General features: G+C 42.8%; 1 protein-coding gene across 8 annotated transcripts in view; it reads right to left on the bottom strand.

Moving 5' to 3' along the window:
• The window catches only part of TBXAS1 (thromboxane A synthase 1), a 341,375-nt gene that overhangs the window by 201,145 nt on the left and 112,738 nt on the right, over positions 1-27,492 (bottom strand). For all 8 annotated transcript variants that reach the window (XM_039489916.1, XM_039489900.1, XM_039489939.1 and 5 more), the window contains one exon: positions 13,243-13,295. In XM_039489916.1, the coding sequence (XP_039345850.1) occupies positions 13,243-13,295 (53 nt within the window). The remainder of the gene's footprint in view (positions 1-13,242; positions 13,296-27,492) is intronic.

Raw genomic sequence — 27,492 nt, 5'->3', positions numbered from 1 at the left:
CAATTTATGGAAGGGTTTGGATGGTGCAATATGGCTAGTAACCATCTCTGCTGTCATGCAAAAGCAAAAGCATGCTTCTGTGTAGCGCTGCTGAATCGCCTCTGTGAGCGGCATCTAGTACACATACGGTGAGAGTCACAAACGGCAAAACAAGCTCCATGATTGCCATGCTATGGCATCTGCCAGGGCAATCCAGGGGGAAAAGGCGCGAAATGCTTGTCTGCCGTTGCTTTCCCAGACGAAGGAGTGACTGACGACATTTACCCAGAACCACCCGCGACAATGATTTTTGCCCCATCAGGCACTGGGATCTCAACCCGGAAGTTCCAAGGGGCGGGGGAGGCTGCGGGAACTATGGGATAGCTAGGGAATAGCTACCCACAGTGCAACGCTCCAGAAATCGACGCTAGCCACGGACCATGGACGCACACCACCGATTTAATGTGCTTAGTATGGCCGCGCTCCACCCGATTTTATAAAATCTGTTTTACAAAACCGGTTTATGCAAATTCGGAATAATCCCGTAGTGTAGACGTACCCAGTGTTGGGCAGTTGAGGTGTTCTTCCCACCACAGGGATGTTGAATGTTATTGTATTATGGTCACTATTTCCAAGCGGTCCTGCTATAGTTACCTCTTGGACCAGCTCCTGCGCTCCACTCAGGATTAAATCTAGAGTTGCCTCTCCCCTTGTGGGTTCCTGTACCAGCTGCTCCATGAAGCAGTCATTTAAAGTATCGAGAAATTTTATCTCTGCATTTCGTCCTGAAGTGAAATGTTCCCAGTCAATATGGGGATAATTGAAATCCCCCACTATTATTGGGTTCTTAATTTTGATAGCCTCTCTAATTTCCCTTAGCATTTCATCATCACTATTACTGTCCTGGTCAGGTGGTCGATAATAGATCCCTAATGTTATATTTTTACTAGAGCATGAAATTTCTATCCATAGAGATTCTATGGAACATGTGGATTCGCTTAAGATTTTTACTTCATTTGAATCTACACTTTCTTTCACATATAGTGCCACTCCTCCCCCTGCACAACCTGTTCTGTCCTTCCGATATATTTTGTACCCCGGAATGATTGTGTCCCATTGATTGCTCTCAGTCCACCAGGTTTCTGTGATGCCTATTATATCAATATCCTCCTTTATCACAAGGCACTCTAGTTTACCCATCTTATTATTTAGACTTCTGGCATTTGTGTACAAGCACTTTAAAAACTTGTCCCTGTTTATTAGCCTGCCTTTTTCTGATGTGCCAGATTCTTTTTTATGTGACTGTTTATAATCTGATCCGGCCCTTACATTATACTCTTCAGTCCCCTGCTCCTGACTATAACCTGGAGATTCTCTATCATCAGACTCTCCCCTAAGAAAAGTCTGTGTCCGATCCACACGCTCCTCTGCAGCGGTCGGCTTTCCCCCATCTCCTAGTTTAAAAACTGCTCTACAACCTTTTTAATGTTTAGTGCCAGCAGTCTGGTTCCACTCTGGTTTAGGTGGAGCCCATCTCTCCTGTATAGGCTCCTCCCATCCCAGAAGTTGGATCGTTTTATATACCACTCTAATCACTGCGGTATTTGAGCTCTTAACAAGAAAATTAGCCCGTTGTTTGCCATGGAGGAGAAGGATATCTGGGTTTTTGCAGGGGGACAGCTTGCTGTGTGGAGATGAGTTTTGCATTTGCACCTGCCAGCTATGAACAATTCATAAAAGTTGTTTCAGGAATAGTTTGATTAAGCCATTAAAAGTAACAATAACTGAATCTAATTACCAATAAGTTTGATATCCTGGGTCTGTGTAGGGAATCATACCACAAGGTAGCATTGTTCTGTGACATCAAACTTTTTAGGTTGGAATATTGTTATTTAAAACTGGAAAGGCATAATGTTATGTTGATTTTTTTAAACTGACTGATTTTAACAAATTCCAGTTTCTGATATACCTTTTTTATATAGTCATTTCCTGAACGTTTATATTGTTTTCAACATAGAAAAGATAAATTATTGATGTTTTTCTGTTGCTTGGATGAGGTCCCTTCCAACCCTAATAATCTATGATTCTATGATATTTGTAAGGATTTTTTTTTAAACCATGCAAGAAATTGGCTAACAGATTACAAAGGGCAACAGTCAAGCTGTCTACACACAAAGTATTTTCAAATGGTGGGAAAAGAGAAATATATTTTTCATCCTATCAACTTCTTTCAGTTGCATTGGGTGTTTACTTATACCTGTAGTAGTTACACATTTCTCAGACAGAAAAGCAATTGTTAAGTTGTCCCTTTGATGGCCCTGATTCAGACTTGCATCTGAAGAAGTGGGTATTCACCCACGAAAGCTCATGCTGCAGAACGTCTGTTAGTCTATAAGGTGCCACAGGATTCTTTGTTGCTTTTACAGATCCAGACTAACACGGCTACCCCTCTGATACCTGATTCAGCTAGATTCTTAAAGCATATGCCTAACTCAAAGCATTTGAGTTGCTCCATTGACTTTAGTGGGACTACTCATGTGTTTCAGGTTAGGCACATCTTCAAGTACTTTGCTGAATAGGGCCCAAAGTTACAATTGTCTAAAGGGAAAAGTTAGATAACTGCAATCCACAGAAGTAGGTCTAGGCCTGATTAAGAACACCATAGGCTTGGTCTACACCTACAACTCAGGTCGACCTAGCTACATTACTCAGGGTTGTGACAAATTTCACACCCTGTGCGATGTAGTTAGGTTGACCTAACCCACACTGTAGGTGCAGCTAGGTCAAAAGTAGAATTCTTCAATCAACCTGATTTACTGCCTCTTGAGTGGATGGATTTACTATGGAGATGAAAGAGCCCCTTCTGCCACTGTAGTGTCTACACTGCAGTGCTGCCACAGAGCGTGTAGTGTACATACCTGTAGCATTAAAGGATCTAATCACAATGCGAGAAGGAAGCAACAAAACAAAGCAAAAAAGCCACAGAATGGTAAAAGATTTTATTCAGGCCAAAAAGCATATAATCCTTTTTAAAACATGGAAATCCAGCCTAAGGAGGCTAGCAAAACAAACCTTAGCAGGGAAAATGTGAACCAGAGATGAAGAAGGCTGTATTATCAAAAAGAGAAAGCCTGATTTTTTTCCCCTCTCCATTCTTGTCCAGTCATGTCTTTCTCTAGATGAAATATGGTAAATGACTTGTTTAAAAAATAATAGGAGGCCCACAGGATAGCCAGGAAGTCCATTAAAACCACCAGCAGAAAAGGAGAAAAAAAATCACACAAGATAAGGTTATTTGAGAAAACTGATTTCTTTGCATTGATCATCAGAAATAATGATGAAACACCTACTTTGGGATTACTCTTTCCAGGTGAGGAAGAATAAGCCATTGCCAGAGAAACAGGTACAAAAACAATCTTGTAAAATTAAATGACAATAAATACACTATTTCTGTAGGTAAACTAAGTACATGATGATGCCTAAAACTGTTCACTAGCAGATCAAGGGACACGATCATTCCCCTCTATTTAACATTGGTGAGGCCTCATCTGGAGTAATGTGTCCAGTTTTGGGCCCCACACTACAAGAAGGATGTGAAAAAATTGGAAAGAGTCCATCGGAGGGCAACAAAAATGATAACGGGGCTGGAGCACATGACTTATGAGAAGAGGCTGAGGGAACTGAGATTGTTTAGTCTGCAGGAGAAGAATGAGGGGGGATTTGATAGCTGCTTTCAACTACCCTGAAAGGGGGTTCAAAAGAGGATGGATCTAGACTGTTCTCAGTGGTACCAGATGACAGAACAAGGAGTAATGGTCTCGAGTTGCAGTGAGGGAGGTTTAGGTTGTATATTAGGGAAAACTTTTTCACTGGGAGGGTGGTGAAGCACTGGAATGGGTTACCTAGGGAGGTTGTGGAATCTCCTTCCTTAGAGATTTTTATGGTCAGGCTTGACAAAGCCCTGGCTGGCCTGATTTAGTTGGGAATTGGTCCTGCTTTGAGCAGGGGGTTGGACTAGATAACCTCCTGAGGTCCCTTCCAACCCTGATAGTCTGTGATTCTATGATTTGCTGCCTTCTCATGGCATGCCAGATTTCTAACCAGATTTTTCCAGTCCTTTGTTCCTGTATAACCCAATGTGGCTGGAATATTAGACTGGAAGAGTTTGCGACAAAAACAGCATGCAGCATTCTGGGTTTTTGAGTATATAAACCATGGCTTCTCCACTTTGTCACCATTGGGGATTTCCTGCCAGTAATGAGTTAGATGGAAACTTCTATTTTCATTGTCTTTGGGGAACAAAGTTTTTCACTCCTGTGGCCCATGCAGTACAAGGAAGTCCCTCAGGCTACTGCTCAAGTGGGTCCACAGTCCTGGATCATCTAGACTTAAGGAACTAAACTCAGCAGCAGCTGTTTCTTGTGCCTCCACCACGTTCTTCTCTGATCTACACTTTTCTTCAGGAATGCGCATGGTTACATCCATTTGAGATATGGATGCTGCAGTAGCTGCCAGGTCACCTGCGCTCTGACTGACTGAAACATCAGGCATCTCCTAACCACTCTCATCCTCACTGGGGCCGGAACATTTGAGTCTATGTATCTCAGGATTGCTCCTTTCTGCTTAGATAGAAAAGCTTCCTTTGCTTTCTTTCTTTTCCTGAATGCTGTCCCAGAGGGGCGTTTTCTTCTTTCACTCATGACTGCTGTTCTGTGCCAGCTATAGTGACTCTCAACACTCAGTTGAAGGGGACAAATAAGCAGACTGGTAGCAGGGCCTGAGTGAGGGAAGATATCAGGGTCTTAAGGGCCTAACTGGCTCCTACTACTTCAGTTGACTACCTGTTCTCCACAAGTGGGTTCAGGGAAGCAGCAAGCTCCCTGAGAAGCTGGCGTTAATCAGTCCAGGCTCCTGGGGGTGCTAGAGAGGTACATAAGAGGCTCGTCCCCCCCCACCCTCCCTGCAGCTCCTGCTGCTTTGTTATTCCCTCTCACCTTTTCTCCTGCCTGCCTGTTATGTCTCTTGAATCCACCATCTCTGTGAATCTAGAGCAGACAGAATACATATGCACCAGCAGCAGACACAATTTTCTACACTCTGGGTCCTAGCGGCACCCCACCACAGTCTGACACCTGAGGCGGCCACCTCAGTTCACCTCATGGTAAGGCCAGCCCTGGGAGTTTCACAACACACATTCACCACTGGAGGTTATTTGCATTGTCTCTCTCTGTAAAGGAACAATGACATCACCTCTCCTTTGGTTCTGCACACAGGAGCAAAATATATATATATGGTATTGTGACCTATAAAACCTTGCTTGAAACAATTCCCTATGACTTGAGGCCGTGTGGAATGGAAGGGATATAGTGTTTTGACTTGATTAAAGCTGAAAAGTTGATTTGACATCCTGTTGTCAAGGAAACCAATTCACACACGAAAGAAAACAGTTGTGATGGTATCATTCAGACTATTCAAGTGACCTTAGGAGGGGGGGCAGGGGAGAATAAAGGCTTCCATTCCAAAAATCTGTATTCAACACGCTTCACCACTGTGAAAATACAGATCATTGCTCTTCATGCTGATTGGGAAGCTGTTTTCAATCTGAAAAGAGCAAAATGCCAGATCTTCTCCAAGGCCATCGGGTCAAATGCCTTGATTTTGGTCATATATGCACAGCTACCACATAACATTTGTTACCTGTATTCACAAGAACTGTAAGACTCAAATAGAAGAAGCTGTGGGGATGAGGAAGGAGTTTCATGCATTGGGTAGATCATAATAATACATGTGTGTGCATGTACACACACACACACACACACACACACACACACAGCCACCAGGGGCCCAAACATTTTCCTAGAACCACTAATTGAGCTTACATCAAGCCTGGTAACAGCATCCCACAGATTCTTTTTCCTGGGAGATTTCAAGAGTAGCATTTATGCTCTGCCAAACTCCTGGATCCCTGACAAATCAGGTTTCTCTCTAGGACACAGCCCAGAAACTGTCCCGCTATTGAACAACCTTCTCCTGGCCTCGTACAGTGTGACCAACAACCCCTTAATGACAACTGGCAAGGGAGTTTCAGGAATGTCCTGATTCTGGAATGTGCATTCTGATTCACCAAAGAATCAGAGAATCACAGGTTTAGAAGGGACCCTGTGCCAAGACGTAGGATTTGTTGTGTCTAAACTATCCAAGACATATGGTTATCCAGCCTCCTTTTGAAAAGCTCCAGCGAAGGAGCTTCCACAACTTTCCTAGCAGGTCTGTTCCACTGTCCTACTGTTCTTACAGTTAGGAAGTTCTTCCTGAGAGTTATCCCACATTCTATATTTATGCATTTCGTTTTTCTTCCCTAAGTGTTGCACCTTAGATTTGTCTTTGTTGAATTTCATTGAATGTCATGTGAGATTTTAAGTGAAAGCCGAGCCACACTGGTCCTTAATATTGTTGTCAAATGTATGTACAGATACTATGTAAAGTTATATATATATATATATATATATATATATACACACACACACACACACACACACACACACACACACACACACACACAGAAAATATGTTCTTAGATGGAGAAACCGGTCTTCTGACACACAAGAGGTGTTTGTTCACCTGTCTCTCTGTTGGGATATTAAGTAAACATTGTAAGCTAACCTAATGGATACCATTTACATTTGAAGTTATCAAAGAGATGTGAAGTCAACAAGACAGCTCCACACAGGAAAAACAAACCATGGACGATTATACTGACTCTGGCTACAGACAATGAATTTTGAGGCCATAAGCAGTAGGCAAAGAAAACACTGCCTTATTCTACACCCACGAAGTAAATGGTCAATGCATTTACATTCATGAAAACAGGATCTTAGCCAACCTTGGTTGAAATGCTGCAGAGGACTATGGAGGTAAGAAATTTCTTTAGACAGGAGATTAACCTGTTAGTTAAATGTAGCATCTAGAAAGTGTTTTATGGTTTTGTTTGATATGTAACCATTTGTTTCCAATATGCTCACTCATTATCACCTGACTCTTGAATCTTTGTTAATAAACTTATTCTGGTTTGCACTATAAATGTATCTCAGTGCTGTGATACTAAGCAAGGTGCTTATCCTGAGTTTAGTCATTGAAGCTGGTGTGTACATTCTTCCTTTGGGGACAGCAGACCTGATATTTCTGTGAGTATTCAGTGGATAAGGGGCTGAACACTACAGGGGAATGCTTCAAAGGGACTCAGGGACTGGGGTGCACTTATTGTTAACCTGCAAGGCAAAGTAAGGGCTGGCAGAGAAGAGTGCTTAGATGGCTAATAGGCTGGTGGTGTCAGGGAGCTGACACCCAGTTAAGCACAAGTAAGACTCCTTCACACTGGAGATGGGGTGGAGGTGATAACAAGGTGACTCACAGTCCTGGATATCCTGAGAACCATCACATATAGGAAAGAAACCTCTGTGCTGCTAGTACTAGATGTCTCTGCAGCCTTCAGCACCATTAGTCAGACAGAGCTGAAGACACATGCAAGACCTTGCAGGAGTAAACAGGGCAGCAGTGTGCTGGATCCACTCATTCCTATCAGTCAGGCCCCAGAGAGACAGGATATATATCTACGTATCATCTTATGTGCAGGATAACAAGGCTTAGTGCTTTCTCTCATCCTCCAACATCTACAAGAGACTACTCAGGGAGACTGTGACTCATGTGCCACCAGTTCATTTTTCTTCTGTCACTGTTCTGCCATCACCAATGCCTGAAGGAACGGGTAAGCCAATGAGTGAAAAGCAGAGAGCTCTAGATCAATGTATTAAAAACAGATGTGATACTAATAAGAATAGGGAAAACATACTGAGGAACTAATGCCAGTGCTCTATCATCACCATTGTTTAAAGGCACAAGACTACAGATCTTTGGAATAATATGAAGCCTCAGAGTCATGCTGAGTCCATTACTACGACAAACAAATGCAAATTGCCACAGTGGCGGTGAACATCTTTTTCTATTTCTGACTGGCCAGGACACTATATCATTTCCTCTCAGATGAGGATCTAGCCACTGACAGCCATGATATCATTCCTCTTGGTTTTATCTCTGCAAGACACTTTGCCTAGGGGTGAATGTGACTGCCACAAGAAGGATGCGATTGGTACAGCAAATACCTCAGACAACAAAGGCTGACAACAACATTACACCACTGCTCTGGGAATTGCATTCTCCTCCCATCCAATTTAGAACTTGAGTTTTAAGTCCTGGCCTAGTCTACAAAGCCCTATGGACTGTCTTATATTGGTAGGGGAAGTAGAAGTGGGTGGCAACCTGGGCAGCAGTGACCATGAGCTGGTTGAGTTCGGGATCCTCACAAAAGGAAGAAAGAAGACTAGCAAAATACAGACCCTGTACTTCAGAAAAGCAGACTGACTCCATTAGGGAACTGATGGGCAGGATCCCCTGGGAGGCTAATATGAGGCATCAAGGAGTCCAGGAGAGCTGGCTGTATTCTAAAAAAGCCGTATTGAGGGTGCAGGAACAAACCATCCCAATGTGCAGAAAGAATAGCAAATATGGCAGGCAACCAGCTTGGCTTAACCGTGAAATCTTTGGTGAGCTTAAACACAAAAAAAAAGCTTACAAGAAGTGGAAACTTGAACAGATGACTAGGGAGGACTATAAAAATATTGCTCAAGCATTCAGGGGTATAATCAGGAAGGCCAAAACACAAGTGGAGTTGCAGCTAGTAAGGAATGTGCAGGGTAACAAGAAGGGTTTCTACAGGTATGTTAGCAACAAGAAAAAGGTCAGGAAAGTGTGGGACCCTCAACGAATGGGGGAGGCATCCTAGTCACAGATGATGTGGAAAAAGCTGAAGTACTCAATGCTTTTTTTACCTTGATCTTCACAGACAAGGTCAGCCCCCACACTGCTGTCCTGGGCAACATAGTATGGGGAGGAGGTGAGCAGCCCTCAGTGGTGAAAGAACAGGTTAAGGACTATTTAGAAAAGCTGAACACGCACAAGTCCATGGGTCCTGATCTAATGCATCCAAGGGTGCTGAGGGAGTTGGTGGTTGTGATTGCAGAGCCATTGGCCATTATCTTTGAAAACTCGTAGCGATCAGTGGATGTCCCGAACAATTAAATAAAAGGCAAATATCGTACCCATCTTTAAAAAAGGGAAGAAGGAGAACCCAAGGAACTACAGATCATCAGCCTCACCTCAGTCCCTGGAAAAATCATGGAGCAGGTCCTCAAGGAATCAATTCTGAAGCACTTAGAGGAAAGGAAAGTGATCAGTAACAGTCAGCATGGATTCACCAAGGGCAAGTCATGCCTGATTAACCTAATTACCTTCTATGAGGAGATAACTGGGTCTGTAGATGAGGGGAAAGCAGTGGATGTGTTATTCCTTGACTTTAGCAAAGCTTTTGATACGGTCTCCCACAGTATTCTTGCCAGCAAGTTAAAAAGTATGGATTGGATGAATGGACTATAAGGTGGATAGAAAGCTGGCTAGACTGTCGGGCTCAACGGGTAGTGATCAACAGCTCGATGTCTAGTTGGCAGCCGGTATCAAGCGGAGTGCCCCAGCGGTTGGTCCTGGAGCCGGTTTTGTTCAACTTCTATATTAATGATCTGGACGATAGGATGGTTTGCACCCTCAGCAAGTTCAGAGATGACACTAAGCTGGGGGGACAGGTAGATATGTTCTAGGGTCCAGAGTGACCTAGACAAATTGGAGGATTGGGCCAAAATAAATCTGATGAAGTTCAATAAGGATAAGTGCAGAGTCCTGCACTTAGGACGGAAGAATCCCATGCACCGATACAGGCTGGGGACTGGCTGGCTAAGCGGCAGATCTGCAGAAAAGGACCTGGGGATTACAGTGAATGAGAAACTTGATACGAGTCAACAGTGTGCCCTTGTTGCCATGAAGGCTGTCAAGGTTCCTTCCGCACTCTGAACTCTAGGGTACAGATGTGGAGACCTGCATGAGAACCTCTAAGCTTAACTACCATCTTAGATCTGGTTTTGCTGCCACCACCCAAATTATTTATGAGTCATTTGGGAAACTCTGTCTACCTCCCCCCCAGAATATTTCCCTGGGTAGCCTTGAGAGACTCCTCCACCAATTCTCTGGTGAACACCGATCCAAACCCTTGAATCTTAAAACAAGGAGAAATTAACCATTCCCCCTCCTTTCCCCCCACCAATTCCTGGTGAGTCCAGATCCAACCCCCTTGGATCTTAAAACAAGGAAAAATCAAACAGGGTCTTAAAAAGAAGGCTTTTAATTAAAGAAAGAAAGGTAAAAATCATCTGTGTAAAATCCGGATGGAAAATAACTTTACAGGGTAATCAGATTCATAGAGCCCAGAGGAACCCCCTCTAGCCTTAGATTCAAAGTTACAGCAAACAGAGGTAAACACTCTTAGCAAAAGGAACATTTAAAAGTTGAGAAAACAAAGATAAAACTAACACGCCTTGCCTGGCTGTTACTTACAAGTTTGAAATATGAGAGACTGGTTCAGAAAGATTTGGAGAGCATGGATTGATGTCTGGTCCCTCTTAGTTCCAAGAGCGTACAACCCCCAAAACAAAGAGCACACAAACAAAAGCCTTCCCCCCACCAAGATTTGAAAGTATCTTGTCCCCTTATTGGTCATTTGGTTCAGGTGTCAGCCAGGTTACCTGAGTTTCTTAACCCTTTACAGGTAAAAGGATTTTGGTGTGTCTGGCCAGGAGGGATTTTATAGTGTTGTACACAGGAGGGCTGTTATCCTTCCCTTTATAGTTATGACAAAGGCTAACGTCATATTGGGCTGTGTTACTAGGAGTGTTGCCAGCAGGTTGAGGGAAGTGATTATTCCCCTTTATTTGGCACTGCTGAGGCCACATCTGGAGTACTGTGTCCAGTTTTGGGCCCCCCACTACAGAAAGGATGTGGACAAATTGGAGAGAGTCCAGTGGAGGGCAACGAAAATGATCAGGGGGCTGGAACACATGACTTATGAGGAGAGGCTCAGGGAACTGGGCTTATTTAGTCTGCAGAAGAGAAGAGTAAGAGGGGATTTGACAGTAGCCCTCAACTACCTGAAGGGGGATTCCAAAGAGGATGGGGCTCGGCTGTTCTCAGTGGTGGCAGATGACAAAACAAGGAGCAATGGTTTCAAGTTGCAGTGGGGGAGGTCTAGGTTGGATATTAGGAAACACTTTCACTAGGAGGGTGGTGAAGCATTGGAATGCGTTAGCTAGGGAGGTGGTGGAATCTCCATCCTTAGAGGTGTTTAAGGCCTGGCTTGACAAAGCCCTGGCTGGGATGATTTAGTTGGGAATTGGTCCTGCTTTGAGCAGGGGGTTGGACTAGATGACCTCCTGCAGTCTCTTCCAATCCTAATATTCTATGATCTTGCAGATCACCTCATCCTCTGCCATCTGCAGACATAGTTGTGGGATGACACAGTTGCAAAGACCCTGGTTTAGACTTTCAGATATAGAAAGTGGAGTATTTTTTTTTTTTTTAAGCAGTGAGACCTCCATTAGGTCTGAACCTCAACTTGCCTGTCTTCAGATTAATTATAAAGCACTCCTCTTTGATAAAGCCTTTCTGCAGGAACAACAGCCAAATCATATTATTTTATATATATATATATATATATATATATATATATATATATATATACACACACACACACACACACACACACACCTCTGAACTTCTGGGGAAGAGGAAGAAAAAAACCTTTCAGGACTATTTATGCTTTCTTTGTTTGCAGTGTTGTTATAGCCACATTGGTTCCAGGATATGAGGGAGACAAGGTGGGCAAGGTAATATCTTTTATTGGACCAATATCTGCTGGTGAGAGAGACAAGCTTTCAATCTCAACAGAGCTCTTCATCAGGTCTGGGAAAGGTAATCAGAGCATCACAGATACATACAAGGTGGAAGAGATTGGTAAGCATAAGAAGATAAAACATGTTGCAAGAAACCATTCAAAATGAAGTGGGCAATTGAGACCTCGGCAGTCATAGGACAAAAGGGAATTAGTGGGTTACAGATTGTTGTAATGAGACACAAAACCAGTGTCTCTATTGAGTCTATGTTTTCTTTGTAATTATTGGTCACTATTTATATATCAAAGTAATAAGCACATTGGAAATACCAAGGATAGAGAGAACCTGGAAGTCATTATTTCCACTCAGGATAGAAACAAATGGAAGGCAAACTGCAGTTCCACCACTATTATAACAATACAAAACTTACACTACCAATGTGGGATTCAAAGAAATGTGAAATTATTGACTTTAGGGAAGTCCTTGTGTACTGTTCCTGAGGTGTAGTCCCTCCTCAGCACTAGTGAGGGGTTAACTACAAATGGAGGACAGGGGAAAGAGGTGTGCAATTTTTACTCTTTACTTCATGGTATTTTAAAAATGGATATTTTTGTACAGATATCGTGTGAGAGTTTGTAACTCAAATTCACAGTATTTTGCAAATGTGATTTTTTCTTAAATTAAATTAAATTTTGGTAAACATTTCCTTGTCTCACAGTGAAAACTCAAAATCACATAGGTCACCGGCACGTAAACTGAAGCAACTTTAAAGGCACTTCCTCTCTTCATCAGTTCAATGTTCACATGAGAGAAAAGATATATTTTCCTTTGTGCTGCTGCTACCAACACCCTTATTTTACCAGGTTGGTAGCTTTGTAAAGGCCTGAGAAAGACTGAGTTCTAGGTGAAATTGTCTGTATGTTCAATGTTAGGATTTGTTTATATGGAGATACTCAAGAAAGGGAAGGTGAATCAACTAAAGGTGTGAAGTCGATGCACATCAGTGTGTTAACTTCCATCTGGATGCTTTTATTAAGGAGCAAAGTGGCATTAGTTCAATGTCACTGAGTCCTGGTCTATACTGGGAGGGGGGGGGAATCGATCTAAGTTATGCAACTTCAGCTATGTGAATAACGTAGCTGAAGTTGACGTACTTAGACCTACTCACCGTGGTGTTTTCACTGCCGTGAGTCGACTGCTGCCACTCCCCCGCTGACTCTGCCTGCACCTCTCATGGCGCTGGAGTACAGGAGTCAACAGGAGAGGGCTCGGGGGTCGATTTATCGCGTCTAGACTAGATGCGATAAATCGACCCCAGCTGGATCGATCGCTGCCCTCTGATCTGGCAGGTAGTGTAGACATACCTTAAGTTGCAAACCAACAAGGAAACTGTAGCAACAACAAACAGAATAAAGGAAGGGTATTGCTGGCTTACCCACAAACAGGTCCATACTCCGTGATCAGTTTTGTATGGTTTTCCCAAAAGCCCTGAGTAAAGAGAAGGAGAGATACCACAGTATTATCATCAACTCTATATGATATTACCAGGACATTTGAGATCCTAGAATGCAGGGTTACCAACATTTGTGATATCTGGTGTTTTTCTTAAATCCTAGCTCCTGGAGTAATGTTACTATATGAGAACCTCAGCTTTCATTTAAGCAAAAACACCACCACAACAACTTTCTGGTTCTCCAGGTTGCAGAAAGACACTTGAAAATGTGAGCTCTAACAGCTCAAAAATGCAAATACAAGACCAAAGAAAATTTAAAAAAAAAATGTAAGCCAATCTTATGATTTTGGGGCCTGACTCATAATCTTTGTATGTTTGTGGTTGGAAATGCGGAAAATGGAGAAACTAATAGAGAGTAGGAATATGACTTATTCATTGCACACAAGAGAAATAAAGGAAGCATGAAAAAAAAAGTAAAAAAAAAAAAAACACAACAACCCACCAATAAAACATTATCTCACAAATAAAAAATCCCTGCTTGGTTTGAGTTTAATGCTAAGTAGTCACTGGGGATAAACAGAAAAATTAAACAGCTTTATTTTAACAGACTTATTTTGAATTTTTACTTTTTGTGTTTCACTCTCATTATTGAAGAAAATTGGTATCCGTTTAGATAAAGAAATTTGTCACTATATTAAATTGTTACCATGCTACATAAATACAATTTGAGTAGCAGGAGGGGAGGTATATAAAGTGCTTCCCCAAAAGTGAAGCAACAAACATCCCTCCTAGGGTGACCAGATGTTAAGGGGAAAATATTGGGACCACCACGGTGGGGTTTTTTGTTTTGTTTTGTTTTTTTTAATATTACAACACTCACCCATCCGGGAGTTCGGCGGAGAGCCCTTCAGTCGCGGATGGTCTTTGGTCTATTTCGGCAGGGGGTAATAAAACTTGCCACCAAAGACAGAAGCACCCGCCGCCGAAATACCGTGCGCAACTGAAGGACCCTCCGCCGAATTGCCGCCGAAGTCCAGGAAACAAAATATTGGGACAAATGGTGTCCCGAACGTACTCTGGTCGGGATGCGGGACAAACTCCTCAAAATCGGGACAGTCCCAATTTTATTGGGACGTCTGGTCACCCTAATCCCTCCCATGATTAAGACAAAACTACAGTATTCAGAAAATCATACAGTATCACTTAGATAGGGAAAGTAACTGCATTATGACCTTGCTAATCTTCATTTCTATAATTCATGGGCTATGTCGATTCTCAGCCAAGATTCACTAGCAAAATGGTGCATTGAGGTCTCAGATGAAGACTTTGCTATTTTACAACATACTATGGAATATTGGCTAGAACAGTATGAAATATAAATAATTAAAATTAAACCATAGACAACATAAATGTATGAAACACAATGTAATGCAGTATCTGTGCTTTGTTGTTGCTTGTTTGCACTGAAATAATTTAAAAAATCTGGCAGTTGGCAAGGGATCTCCCATTTAATAGAGCAAATTAAATATTTTTTTCTACTAAAGATAAAATTAAATACAATTCTTTCTAATAGGGTTTTTCGAATTCTTAAAGTGAATCCACTGTTGAACTTTTTATTTTTTTAATCGCTGGGTTTTTAACGTGTGATTTGTTCCATGGAACTGAGTTACCACCAATTTGGCAATCGTGTTTATTTGTGTTCTAATTATATAACAGAAAGACAGAGTAAAAATATCAGCGAGCATAATGACTTTAGATTTTAAAAAACATAATGATGAGAGGAGATGAAATTTTAAAAGGGACAATTTAGGCTGGATGTCAGGAAAATCTTCCTGAGCCATGAGATGAGTGAGGTAATATCTTTATTGGACCAACTTCTGCTGGTGAGAGAGACAAGCTTTCGAGCCACACACAACTCTTCTACAGGTCTGAGGAAAGAATTTCCAGCCTTACAGCAAAATGCAAAATGAAACAGGTTGTTTAGCTTATGTACTTAGCACATATTGTAAGAGACCATTCAAGGTAGAGTGGCTCGAAAGCTTGTCTCATCACCAGCAGAAGTTGATCCAATAAAAGATATTAGCTCACTCACCTTGTCTCTCTAACATACTGGGACCCACACGGCCCACAACTACACTCCGTAGAACAATGGAAGAGATAGGAAAGTCTTTCTGAAAGAAAGAGTTCTATTACCCGGTCAGCTAGCACTGATTCAGTCTTCACTGGCAGGGCTCCAATAAACACTAAAGCTTAGGTCCCCTGGCACAACTCCCAACCAAGGAGTGTAGTGGAAACACCACCTTGTCCTTCCCCTTAAGTGAATCCTGCCTGAAGCACAGTAAGCCTTGCAGGTGAAGGGAGGTGCATTTGCAACTTCTTTGCACCCGTTGAGGTGAATTTGGCCCTACAAGGTATTATTGTAGGGCTGCCCAGGATTGTAACTGCACTAATAGTCTGCACATATACCATGACTGAGCATCTACAAACCACTGAGCAGCTGTTTTACAAAGAAACGGAGGCAGGAAGCTTTAGTTGACTTGCCAAATGCCACAGTGGCAGAGCTAAGATTAGAATTTAGGAGCTCTACCTCCTAGTCATGTACTCAGTGCATTACCTACTGCTATAGCAGCAGCTGAAGAACAATGGGGGGTGATGGAGTGGAGGAAGTGAAAGACTATAGTTTTTCAGGAACCAGAAGTGAAATGTAGCATAGAGTATGCCATTTTTAATGATACCTAAGTGCATGAGTGTTGACCTTGAAGTTACCACTTTAAATAATGTGTCACAATACCTAATTGTAAAAAAGTGGGCAGCTATGCTGTTCCAAATTAGAAAAATCACTTCTCCTTTCTCTTTTTCTGAAAGGTTGCAGAATGTGACTGATCACAAATACCACCTCAGGAAAAGGTTTTTAAATTGCACTTGGCCCTCCCAATTAGCTGCCTTCCTACTGATGGGCCATTATCAAAGAGATAACACATGCATGCAAGCTGAAGGATTCCTTTCCTGAGGAAGGCATATTTAGCAGCAACTGGTACACCATGGAAACAGCAGCTGAAGTGGTTTAACTGCCTGAAACCCAGAAAGCTTTTTCTTTACATGGTTTGTGCCAGTTTCCCCACAGGATGTTTGCATTCTCTCCTTTCTTTGACTGATTGCAAGTTATCAAATGTATCTGTGTACAAAACAACTCATAGGGCCAAATTCTGCTCTGACACACACACAGGTAGAACTCCCGCTGAAGGAAATGAGAATTACAGCTGTGTCAGCAAAATGTGGCCACAAGGAACCACCTTACGAGATTTCATGTTAAGATTTCAGACTCTGCAGCACATAAATCAGGGAAATCAGAAAGGAAAAAGTGGACTCAAGTCTCCATTTTTAAAAGTGGATTCTCCCTGTCAAGGCTGAATCCCCATTCTGTCACTTTGAGTACAGAAGATGGCGGCCCGCAAGGATTCTAAAAATTAATACTTGCCACTCCAGGCTTGTATTAAACTCCCAAGGTTACAGCGGCAAGTATTAATTTTTAGAATCCTTGCGGGCCCCCACCTTCTGTACTCAAAGTGACAGAATGGGGATTCACCACTGCCACCATGTCAAGGCTGAATCCCCACTCTGTCACTGAGTACAGAAGGTGGGGGCCCGCATGGATTTTGACACAGAGCAGCAATGCTGTGTAAGGTTTGAACCAGGTATAAAAAAAATATCTTCCATACCTAGAAAAAATTATTTGGATTGGGACTGTTTATTTAGACACAATCAGATTTATTTCTTATTTTGGCTTGTGGATCTCCTCTGTGCTAACCCCTAATGCTTTTGTTTGCTTGTAACCTTTAAGGTGAACCCCCAAGAAAGCTAGTTTGGGTGCTTAATTTTTGGAATTGCTCTTTCAAAAAATCTAGCAAAAGACTAAGTTCCAGATGTATTGTTTTCCTTTTTGTTTTTAATAAAAAATTACCTTTTTTAAGAACAGGATTGGATTTTTGGTGTCCTAAGAGGTTTGGGCATGTGGTTTGATTAGCTGGTAGCACAGTTAATTTCCTTTGTTTTCTTTCTCAGCTCTTCCCCCCGGGGGGGGAGGGGGGGCGGGTGAAAGGGCTTGAGGGTACCGCACAAGGAGGAATTCCCAAGTGTTCCTTCCTGGGTCCAAGGGGTTTTTTTTACAGCGAACTGGCTGGCTGGGTGTCAGGGGCAGCTCCAGGCACCAGCACGCCAAGCGCGTGCTTGGGGCGGCAAGCCCCGGGGGGCACTCTGCCGGTCGCTGCGAGGGCGGCAGGCAGATTGCCTTCGGCGGCATGCCTGTGGAGGGTCCACTGGTCCCGCGGCTTCAGCGGACCTCCTGCAGGCATGCCACTGAATCCGCGGAACTGGGAACCTCCCGCAGGCAAGCCACTGAAGGCAGCCTGCCTGCCATGCTTGGGGCGGCAAAATACCTAGAGCCGCCCCTGCTGGGTGTCCATTGAAGGGAGCTACCCCCCACTTCATTTATCACACTCCCAGAGAAGGGTATCCCAGGATTTCCCCACCACCACTGCATTCACTGGGTTACTTCTTCAGACTCTCAAAAGACCTGTGTTGCTGAGACCTTCCCCTCCAGTTGAGAATGGACAGAGGCATCTCTATATGGAGTCCTGTATCCAATGTTTTCAGAAATGGCCACTAGGTTTTGTACCTCTCAATTTTTGAATGCTAAGCATAAGACATTGTGGGCCTGTTCTTCTGAGGTGCTGAGCACCTGCAGTTCTCATAGACCAGTGTTTCTCAAACTGGGGTTGCTGCTTGTGTAGGGAGAGCCCCTGGCGGGCTGGGCTGGTTTGTTTACCTGCCCCGTCCGCAGGTCCGGCCGATCGCGGCTCCTGCTGCAGATGGGGCAGGTAAACAAACCGGCCCGGTCCGCAAGGGGCTTTCCCTACACAAGCAGTGGCCCCAGTTTGAGAAACATTGTCATAGACAACAAGTGGAGTCCTGAGGACTCAGCACTTCTAAAAGGTCAAGATGATTCAAGCTGATCACCAGAAAAATGGAGGCATCAAAATTCTGTGGCCACTCTGGAAAATGTTGGTGCTCTGCAATTTGACAACAGATCATATGACTTGTGAAATTAACTAGGATCCTTGCTGGGATCCCAAGAGGCAGGGTAAAATGGTTTTATTGACAGCACATGCACTGGGATGCAGTACAGGTCTGTCATTGCCCACAGATCAAGAATTTGTTAACAAAAGAATTTCTACAGGAAAAGCTTCTTCTAGAACATAGGGTAGCCCAGGGTACTTAAATGAGAACACAAGGGGTATTGGACCACATGTTAATGGCAATGCACCATTAAATGAGCAGCATTCTAATTTAAGAACAACAGAGAACAGATTTATTTTATTACATGTTTATGAAAAGTATCACATTGACAGAACTGGAGACAGCATTCCTCTCACAACACATGAAGCATAAGCAACAGCAGTACGAGCTTCCTTGCATTGCCCTGTAAAATTGCCTCAACTCTGGCCTGAAATGAACATCTCTGGGGTTTCATGCCCATTCAAATGTTGGCTTGAGAACATCAGTTGTAGTGTTATCTGATGCCAACACCTGTTCATGAGGGACTGGACAGACACCAAGTCTCCTCACCTAGGCCACTGAAAGGTCACCACCAAGATAGGTTTGAATCCAGACTATGACCTAGAAGCCAAAGGCTCCATATCCCATTACTAACCCCATGTGCTTTTCAGTCCCCCAGTCATATGTTGTATTTTGTGTCATGATGATATTCTTAACTGGAGCATCACTATTTAAATATCCATATAAAATAAAGAGACAAAATCCATATATCTATCCACTTACATCAGGTAACAGAAACTAATAGCATGTAGGGCTAGGACTTTTAAAAGGAGCCCAAGGGAACTAGGTACCAATTCCCATTGAAATCCAAAGGGTTTTGTGTGCCTACCACCCAAATGATAAAATATATTTCAACACATGAGCTAGCAACACTTGAATTATACTAAGGCCAGAGCTCACTTTATAGGAATGACTCCCTGGATGGTTCAATCTCCCCAGTAATAATCATAGAGGAAATACTAGGAGGCCAGCAGACAGCAAGGAAGAGAACCAGAGTGAATTTCTATCCAGCACTATTCTAAACCATGTACATAGTTTGTTTCCTTTGATCATCATTCCTAATAGCTGTCCTTTGTGTGTAATTTGGTTTAATTTATGTGTGTGCCATTTCAGATTTTAAAAAACATATATAAGCCTTCCAAATTTATTAAAAACAGCCTTCCTACCCTTTATAGTTATTGAGAGGTTAGTGTTATGCAATTATGTTAATCCTCATTTGTAAAGGCTAATTAACTGAATGCTAATTGAATCTGCATATGAAAATTAGGACAATGTGTTCTCATTATACAATTATAAAAAATTACATGAACTAAATATCAAGAAAACTGTAAATTATTTTTTACCTTTTTAGATCTTTATAAAAAGTTAAAAGGGAAGGGGTTTTTCGCCATAATACTATCTATTAACAATGGTCTTTGCTTTGCAAAGAACTGGCTAGACACAACCCTGAGTTGCTTCTACAATCCTTTTATTTTGAAATGACTATTTTCCCCCTTTGATGCTCTCTTTTAACCAATGCTTTATAGTCACGATTCCTTTCCCAGGACAAAAGCTTTATTTGTACCTTTGCCTAGGGTCCAAACCAATGCCACCCAATATATTAGATGGCATGAGATGATTCAGTCAATAGCCAATACCTTGCCCCAAAAGCCCAAACCCATCACCTCTGCAACACAGCATACACAAGGCTAGATAACAGACTATCACTGAACTAGTCTTTCACCCCAGGAGACATAGGGTCAAATTCTCTTTCAAGTCACAAGGAGAAATGAATCTAGTCTTTCTCTGTGTCTGTTACAAAACAAAGACACAGTTAGCAACAACCATCAGCCTTTGCTCAAGAGAGCCAGAGACTGTAATATCAAGGGCTGCAAGAGGGAATTACTAATTACATCACCCTTACTAATATTAGTTGAATCTCCCAATTAACCAGGTTAAGACATTCATTCAGCGCATTAGTAATTATAACCTCACTTTCTCCCTACCTCCACTTTCAGATGTGCATTTATCTTGTGTCTCAAGGTCTCATTGCACTTTACATTAGGTTAGCCTCACAACACCCCAGAGATAGGTAAATTTAAAGCCTATTTCACAGATGTGGAAAGTGAGGTTCAAGATTAAGTAATTTGCCAAATGTCACACAGAAAGTCACTGGCAGAGCTGGGAACAGGACCCAAGTTTCTGCTTCCCAGCCCTGTGACTTACAAGACCATTCTTTCTCCTCCAACTTTCATAGGAACACAGGACACTATACCAGATTGAAGCATCAACAGCCCTTCAGGTTTGATGTTCTCCTATACCTATGGCTATGTCCTATGTCTGAAACTTAAACAAAGGGAAGTCAGAGTCAAAACCCATACATCCAACCAACTGTGCATTATTTTACATAGAGGGAGATTTCTTTCTGACCCCTGTGTTCAGCATGAGATTCAATTACCCTTATCTTAAAATGCATGACCACAAATGTAATTAGTCATAAAATTATCCAGACCTTTTACAAAAATCCAGCTCACTGATTTCCTGCAGTGGTGAATTCTCCAGGCAGACTACACTGTGTGAACTTTTATTTGTTTGGAAGTTAACTGCCATTAACTTAAATTTTGTTCTTATCTGATATGTGGTTGTAACTGCAATTTCACTGTTTATTACTTGTATCTGTGGTTCCCAAATTTATTAGTACTGCAACTCCCTGACAAATATTTTAAAACATGGTGGCTCCCCACAACCAAATACTGGGTTTTTGGGGTGGGGTTTTGTTTTGTTTTAACCAACTCAGCACCCTAGACTCAAGAGCACTGGAGTTGGGACAGTTTTACAATTTTATTCATAGTTTATTTAAGTATATAATCTGATCTAATCTGCATGTTTAAAACTATAATTTGAAAATATGGATTTCTTGGCATGTTCAAACATAGTCGAAATATGATTTTAGTGAGAAGAATGGGCCTACTTCAAATTGCACAGTGTTTGGTTAAATCTCTGACTGATTTATGTCTGGCACTTTCTCCAAGTTTAAATTTCTATGTTTAGTTTTCACAGAAATCCTTGTTCAAAACCCAGATTTACAGAGATCACTGGACACAAATGGAAGCAGCACTTTCATAGCATCATCATGGAGTTCCTCATACTCTCCTTTAACAGAAACCCAGAACTCTTAGTTTGTGAGATTTGAAAATTTGGTCTTCAGTACGTGATCACTTGATAATTCTAAGGTATTTTCTTGACCCAAGATACTTAAATTTGGAACGGAGACAAGTATTACAAAAAACAGATTTTTAATCCGATCGGTATCACCTTCTTCAGCCGCACATTTGCTACCTGTAGGCTGTGCGCTTGGTAAAAATTGTTCCATTATACAGAGGCACCTTTTTCTCCTTCAGCCCCCTTCCCCTAGGAAATCTCTCAGCTGAAGGCCACTTGCTGGAGTGGAGGGCAAAGCTGGGCTCCCAGTGCCAGCAGCAGCAGTAGCATAAGACACAGACCCACAGATAAAATGCAGAGGATTTTTAAGCCTAGTTTAACAGTATCTTAATTAGAGAAAGAAACCAAAACCGGCAGTATTGGTTAATTTTTATCCCCCAGACACTTGTGGCTCTCCCATGAACCCTTCATGGCTCACAGTTTGGGAAGCACTGATCTAGATAACACTCAAAGAGCTTCTAGGTGCTTGTTTCTTTCTTTCTTTATTTAGATTTATAAAAATTGCATACTCCAAAAAACACACCTATCCTCATCTCTAGGTTCTTTTGCCAAAAACAGAAGTCCTAGCATACAGTATGACTGCAAGTCTGAAGAGAAAATAACTATTTGTGGAGGACCACATCAGGGGCCTTACAGACTCACTGCAGATTGTATATTGTGACTTCCGATGCTCTTGTAAAAAGCCAAAGTGGAAACAATAGAAAAAGGAATGACTGATCAGTTTTCATTATACCCAACGTGATCCTAACAATCTCAGTTAAACCTCATGTAACTCTTCTCCTTTCTGACATAAATATAATCCTAGTCTCCACAGTCTCTCTGGTGAGTAAATGTTGTTAATTCTCTTTGTTGATCTCCTTTCAGGGAAGTGGAATCACATTTTTATAATACCACCTTGCTCTTATATATCACTTTACATCTATATATCCCAAAACAATTTAAAAAGGAGGTCAATATCGATATCCCCATTTTACAGATGAAACTGAGGCACAGACACAGGAAGCTAATTGCCCATTGTCACTCAGCAGGCCTGTGGCAAAGCCAGCACTAGAACCAAGGTATTCTGAGTCCCAGTCCAGTGTTCTACCCACTAGGACACACAGTCTCCTTTAACAGCCATTGGATATTCTGACTAAAATGCAAACTTCTTAATGGTATTATAGAGATAGACAGGCATAAATGATGGCTAAATCATCATTCCAAAAGCAATCTTAGCACAATATGATCCCATGCTGCAAACAGACTGCTGCTCAGGAAAGGAAAGCCGACTCCTTTCCTAACTATGGAGGATTCATAGGTGCTGTACAAATGCAGCAAATGTAGACCACAGTTTTGAGAGCAAACTGCTAAGAACAGGTTTGATGTTGGCTAGGAGGTTGGCTGGGTGCAGCCTTAAAAGTCCTGTGACTTAAAAGTCTTGTGACTGAAATCGTTGTTGAAAACGGACTTCTTAGCCTTCTAATCTTTCCTATTAGCACGGGGAAGACTGGAAAAGGGATTCCTGTCTTGCTGTTATTATTGCTAATAGCAATTAGGGATTCCACTTTAGCTCTGGTAGTAGATTTCTCTGCTTTTTGATCCCGGGGTCCTCCCCTCCCCAGTTTGGATCTTAGCAGCAGTGGATTCCTTTCAGACTAAAAAAAAGATAAAATAATACTGTGCAATGGGATTGTTGGCATACTGCAAAGGGACCTCAATGCAATCACACGAGAGACTACAAGGCTCTGTACAATAACTGGGGCCATGTGTACATATCTTACCTTTTCAATAACATAATTAGAACTAGGACTCTAGTGCTATTCACATTTTTTCTTACCATGCAAACCTTCGGGTAGGGTATGGGCTCATTTAACCCTATGCAGGGACCAGCACCAGACCTGGTCTTTACTTGGATGGGAGGCCTCAAAAGAAAACTCAAGCACTGCATGAAGCGATGTTACGTATTTAGTAGGGGGTAGTCTCTGGGACTCTTTTGAAGCAATTCACCAGCATTTTGCTAGAAAACGCTGTGTTGGTGAAACGGGAGACTTAAAATCAAAGCCACTCTATTACCTGTGGTCACTGAAAAGCCCACATCCAAGACTGTGGAAAAAATTCTCACAGAAACTTAAGATCATTACAAACCTCACCATCTTCCGCTCCAAGTGCAAGGGGCACTTCTTTGACCTCATCTTCTCTAGCACAGATATGTTGAAGTCCTCATTAGCCTGCAATCAGAGCAAATCCATGCCCTACTCCCCTTCCAGCCACTACAGAACTCCGATCCATGCCCTCCCCAAAATCCTCCACTGCGTTAATCACTTGTTCCTGGTCCCTCACAGTGCCCCGGGCACTCCACGCCTAGGGACTGGTTTTCCAATGAAAACTGGAATTACAAGACTGTTTCTTATTTTCATGTCCCGTATGTCCAAAATATTGTGTTTTATCCTGTTATTAAACATGAGTTTTTGAAATTAAATGAGTCTTTACTTGTGACATACATACATACATACATACATCGCTCAGAGCTAACATTGAAACACATTGGCTGTATGTAGGAATATTTGCTCCTTGCAGTTAATGCTCAAGAAGCAATCACTACAGGGATAATTCATGGTAGCAAGTAAACATTGCCTGGCCGAATGCATGACATACCGACACATTCTTGGGAATCATTGTCAAAATACTCCTTCAAAGCCTCCCTGATCTGAATAGCCTCCTGCTGTGCCCCTCTAATAGCCCTTGTATCTGGCTGCTCAAAATCAGCAGCCAGCCAATCAGCCTCAGTGGCCCGCCCCTGGGGAAACTTTTCCCCCTTTGATTCATAAATATTATGCAGAGTACAGCAGGTTGCAATGACTATCGGAATATTTTCCTCACTGAAGGCTAACCAGCCAAAAAAACAGCACTGGCAACCTTTTAATTGGCCAAAGGCACGTTCAACGCTCAGTCGGCACCAGCTGACCTTGCTGTTGAAGCATTCCTTGCTGTGGTCTAGATTCCCGGTGTAAGGCTTCATGAGCCACAGGAGCAAGGGGTATGTGAGGTCTCCAAGGATCACGATGGGCATTTTCACATCCCCTTTGGAATCTTCTGGTCTAGAAAGAAAGTCCCAATGTGCAGTTTTCTATCGAGTTCAGTGTTCTGAAAGATGCGTGCATCATGCACCTTCCCTCACCACCTGTATCGATGTCAGTGAAATGGTCGAGGTGATCCACCAGCACCTGCAAAACCATGGAGAAGTAGCCCTTTCAATTGACGTACTCCAACACAAGATGGCTGGGGGCCAAAATTGGGATATGCGTTCCATCTACTACCCCACCGCAGTTAGGGAATCCCATCGCCTCAAAGCCATCAATTTTTTCCTGTACATTACCGAGAGTCACAGTCCTTGTAGCAGGAGGTGATTAATGGCCCTGCACACTTGCATCACCGCAGCCCCCACGGTGGATTTTCCAACTCCAAACTGATTCATCACTGACCAGTAGCGGTCCGGAGTTGAAAGCTTCCACACAGTGATCGGCAGTCATTTTTTCCACAGTAAGGGCAGCTCTCATTCTGGTGTCCTTGCACCGCAGTGCAGGGGTGAACTCCACACACAGTTCCAGGAAGGTGGCTTTGCATACTGTAAGTTCTGCAGCCACTGCTCGTCATCCCATAGGTGCATCATGATGCAATTCCACCACTAAGTGCTTGTTTTCCAAGCCCAGTACTGACAGTCCACTGCGGCAAGGTGGCCCGTGAATGAAAACAGCAATCTTGAATTATTTGTTTCCATGGCAGACAGCAGGGAAGGCATCACTGATTTACTCTCTGTTTCGCAGCTCATGTAACACTGCAGGACCAGCTGCGTTGTGTTTACAATGCTTATCACCACTCTGGTCAGCAGTTCAGGATCCATGCTGTCAGGTAGAGATGGCAGGCTCACAGTTTATAAGGGCTGTTGAAAAACAGCGTGAAACAAAGTAGGAAGCCCATGGAATGATGGGAAGGAAAGAACTGGGATGATGCATGATGCACCAAGATCCATTCCCAGAGCTCTCAGCGGCAGAGGGTGGTAAGTTGTACAGTGGGATAGCTACCCACAAAGCAATACTCTCTCTGTTAATGTAAGAGCAATAACTGTGGACGCACTCAACTGAAACAAGGAGCATTGTGTGGAAGTGCTCCACCAGTGTTATTCAATTGACTTATGATTGTCGAAAAAACTTAATCTGACTTAACTCTGTAGTGTAGACATGGCCTTAATAAATAACTCTCCGGCCCAAAAAAACAAAATACTACCCTGCACACCTAATTCTTCCACTGGCAATGGGCTGGGAGAAAACAAACCGCACATGACAGATGTTAGTCATATTGCTTAACCCGTTACTGGAAGCTGATCATATACTACAGTGATGTGAGTGTGGTATAAGAACCTGTGTAGAATAGAACAGATGTGTCACTTTTTGCAACAAAGAAGTGTTGGTCACCATCCAGGCCAAACTTCAAATGGTTAATTACACTTTTCCAGCTATGAAAAAAAAATCCCCTGTAGTTTCAGTGGGATAAGTTACTTTTCATGTTCTGCCCTGAACTGCAAGGCAGTGTATAAAGGCTGCTATTTTCCTCTCTGGAGGTGGCGGATATGATCCATATATATAAAAAACACATAGTCATGTATAAACTAAGACATTCGTGCCAAAATTTTAACTCACTAACTAGGGGTTGGAGAAAGAAAATGCTGAATTATACTCTGACAGGTCTAATGGAACAGTTACAGTATCCCAATTACCGCACTGACATTTGAGCAGGATCAAGAGAGAGTTGATAAGCACTGCCAGAAAGAGTTGGAAAAGCATAGGGAGACTAGGAAGAAGGCCACTGAGGTAGAAGACAACTGCTGCTCTGAAGAGATAGGGTACAGCAGGAGGGGAACACCCTGACATCAGCACCTCCCTGACCCTCTGCACAGCAAGCAGAAGGGTCCCAGGAGCAGCTGCAGGAGCAATGTGGCTGCAAAGCAGTGTGGTGAGGGGCACCTCAACACACGCTGCTGGATGTGCGTGGTCTGCTAATCAACTGCGCAGTACTTGAGTCTCTCCTGGGCAGCCGCCCAGCCGCACACCTTAGAGGGAACACAGCCTGTGACTCCATCTTAAGGCTGTGCCTGAGGAGTTTATACTTGGTAATTGGTTGGTGAAATCTAAGTATAGAGCTGACAACCAATTTGGGGTTTGTGCCCTGTTTCCTAACATTCTGGACTGAGGTGGGGTCTCATGCTCTTGAGTCACTGCAGGCTCCTCTACATCTGAATGAGCCAAATTCCTCCTCCACACTGTCTTGGTGCCCATGAAGGGTGGGGGGCGGTGGGAGGTCATTGAGAGCACAGGAGACACAGACTTGCTGCTCTCAATTCTGGTGTCTGGCCCTATCTCAACCCACAGCAGCCATTACAGGAAAAGGCTGGCTTTGATCCTGTAGGCATGGGATGGTGGGAGCATGCCCAGTCACTCTGTGGGAATAGTGCATGCACAGTCCAGTCATACCTATAAGGTCTGAGGGGATGCAACACACTCAGTCGCTCTGTGGGGATGGCACTTGAGCTGTTTGGTCACCACTAGGAGCTGGGAGGGACTTACGTGAGCATGCTCGGTGTGGCACATAATCTTTAGAGATTTTAGCTGCTAAAACTGAAGAAGTTTCTACTGAGCATGTGCAAACCATGATGTTTATAATTTGAACAAATTTGAACAGATTTTCCTGGGAACACAAAAGGCACATACCTAACACAACCCATCCCCCTTCTCCAAAGCATGAGAGAGGTCTAGAGTATTTCAAAGAAAAGATCGCCGAAAGTTTTTAACATGGGCAAAACAGCACATTTTCTCTGTTCTCATTCTCAGAAACAGCTGACCATTTTGGCTCATAGTTTCCAAAAAAAAAAGTCAGTCTGAG

This window comes from Mauremys reevesii, linkage group 1 (genome assembly GCF_016161935.1).
Source record: "Mauremys reevesii isolate NIE-2019 linkage group 1, ASM1616193v1, whole genome shotgun sequence".
Taxonomy (NCBI): Eukaryota; Metazoa; Chordata; order Testudines; family Geoemydidae; genus Mauremys; species Mauremys reevesii.
This window is presented reverse-complemented; position numbering and strand designations above follow the sequence as displayed.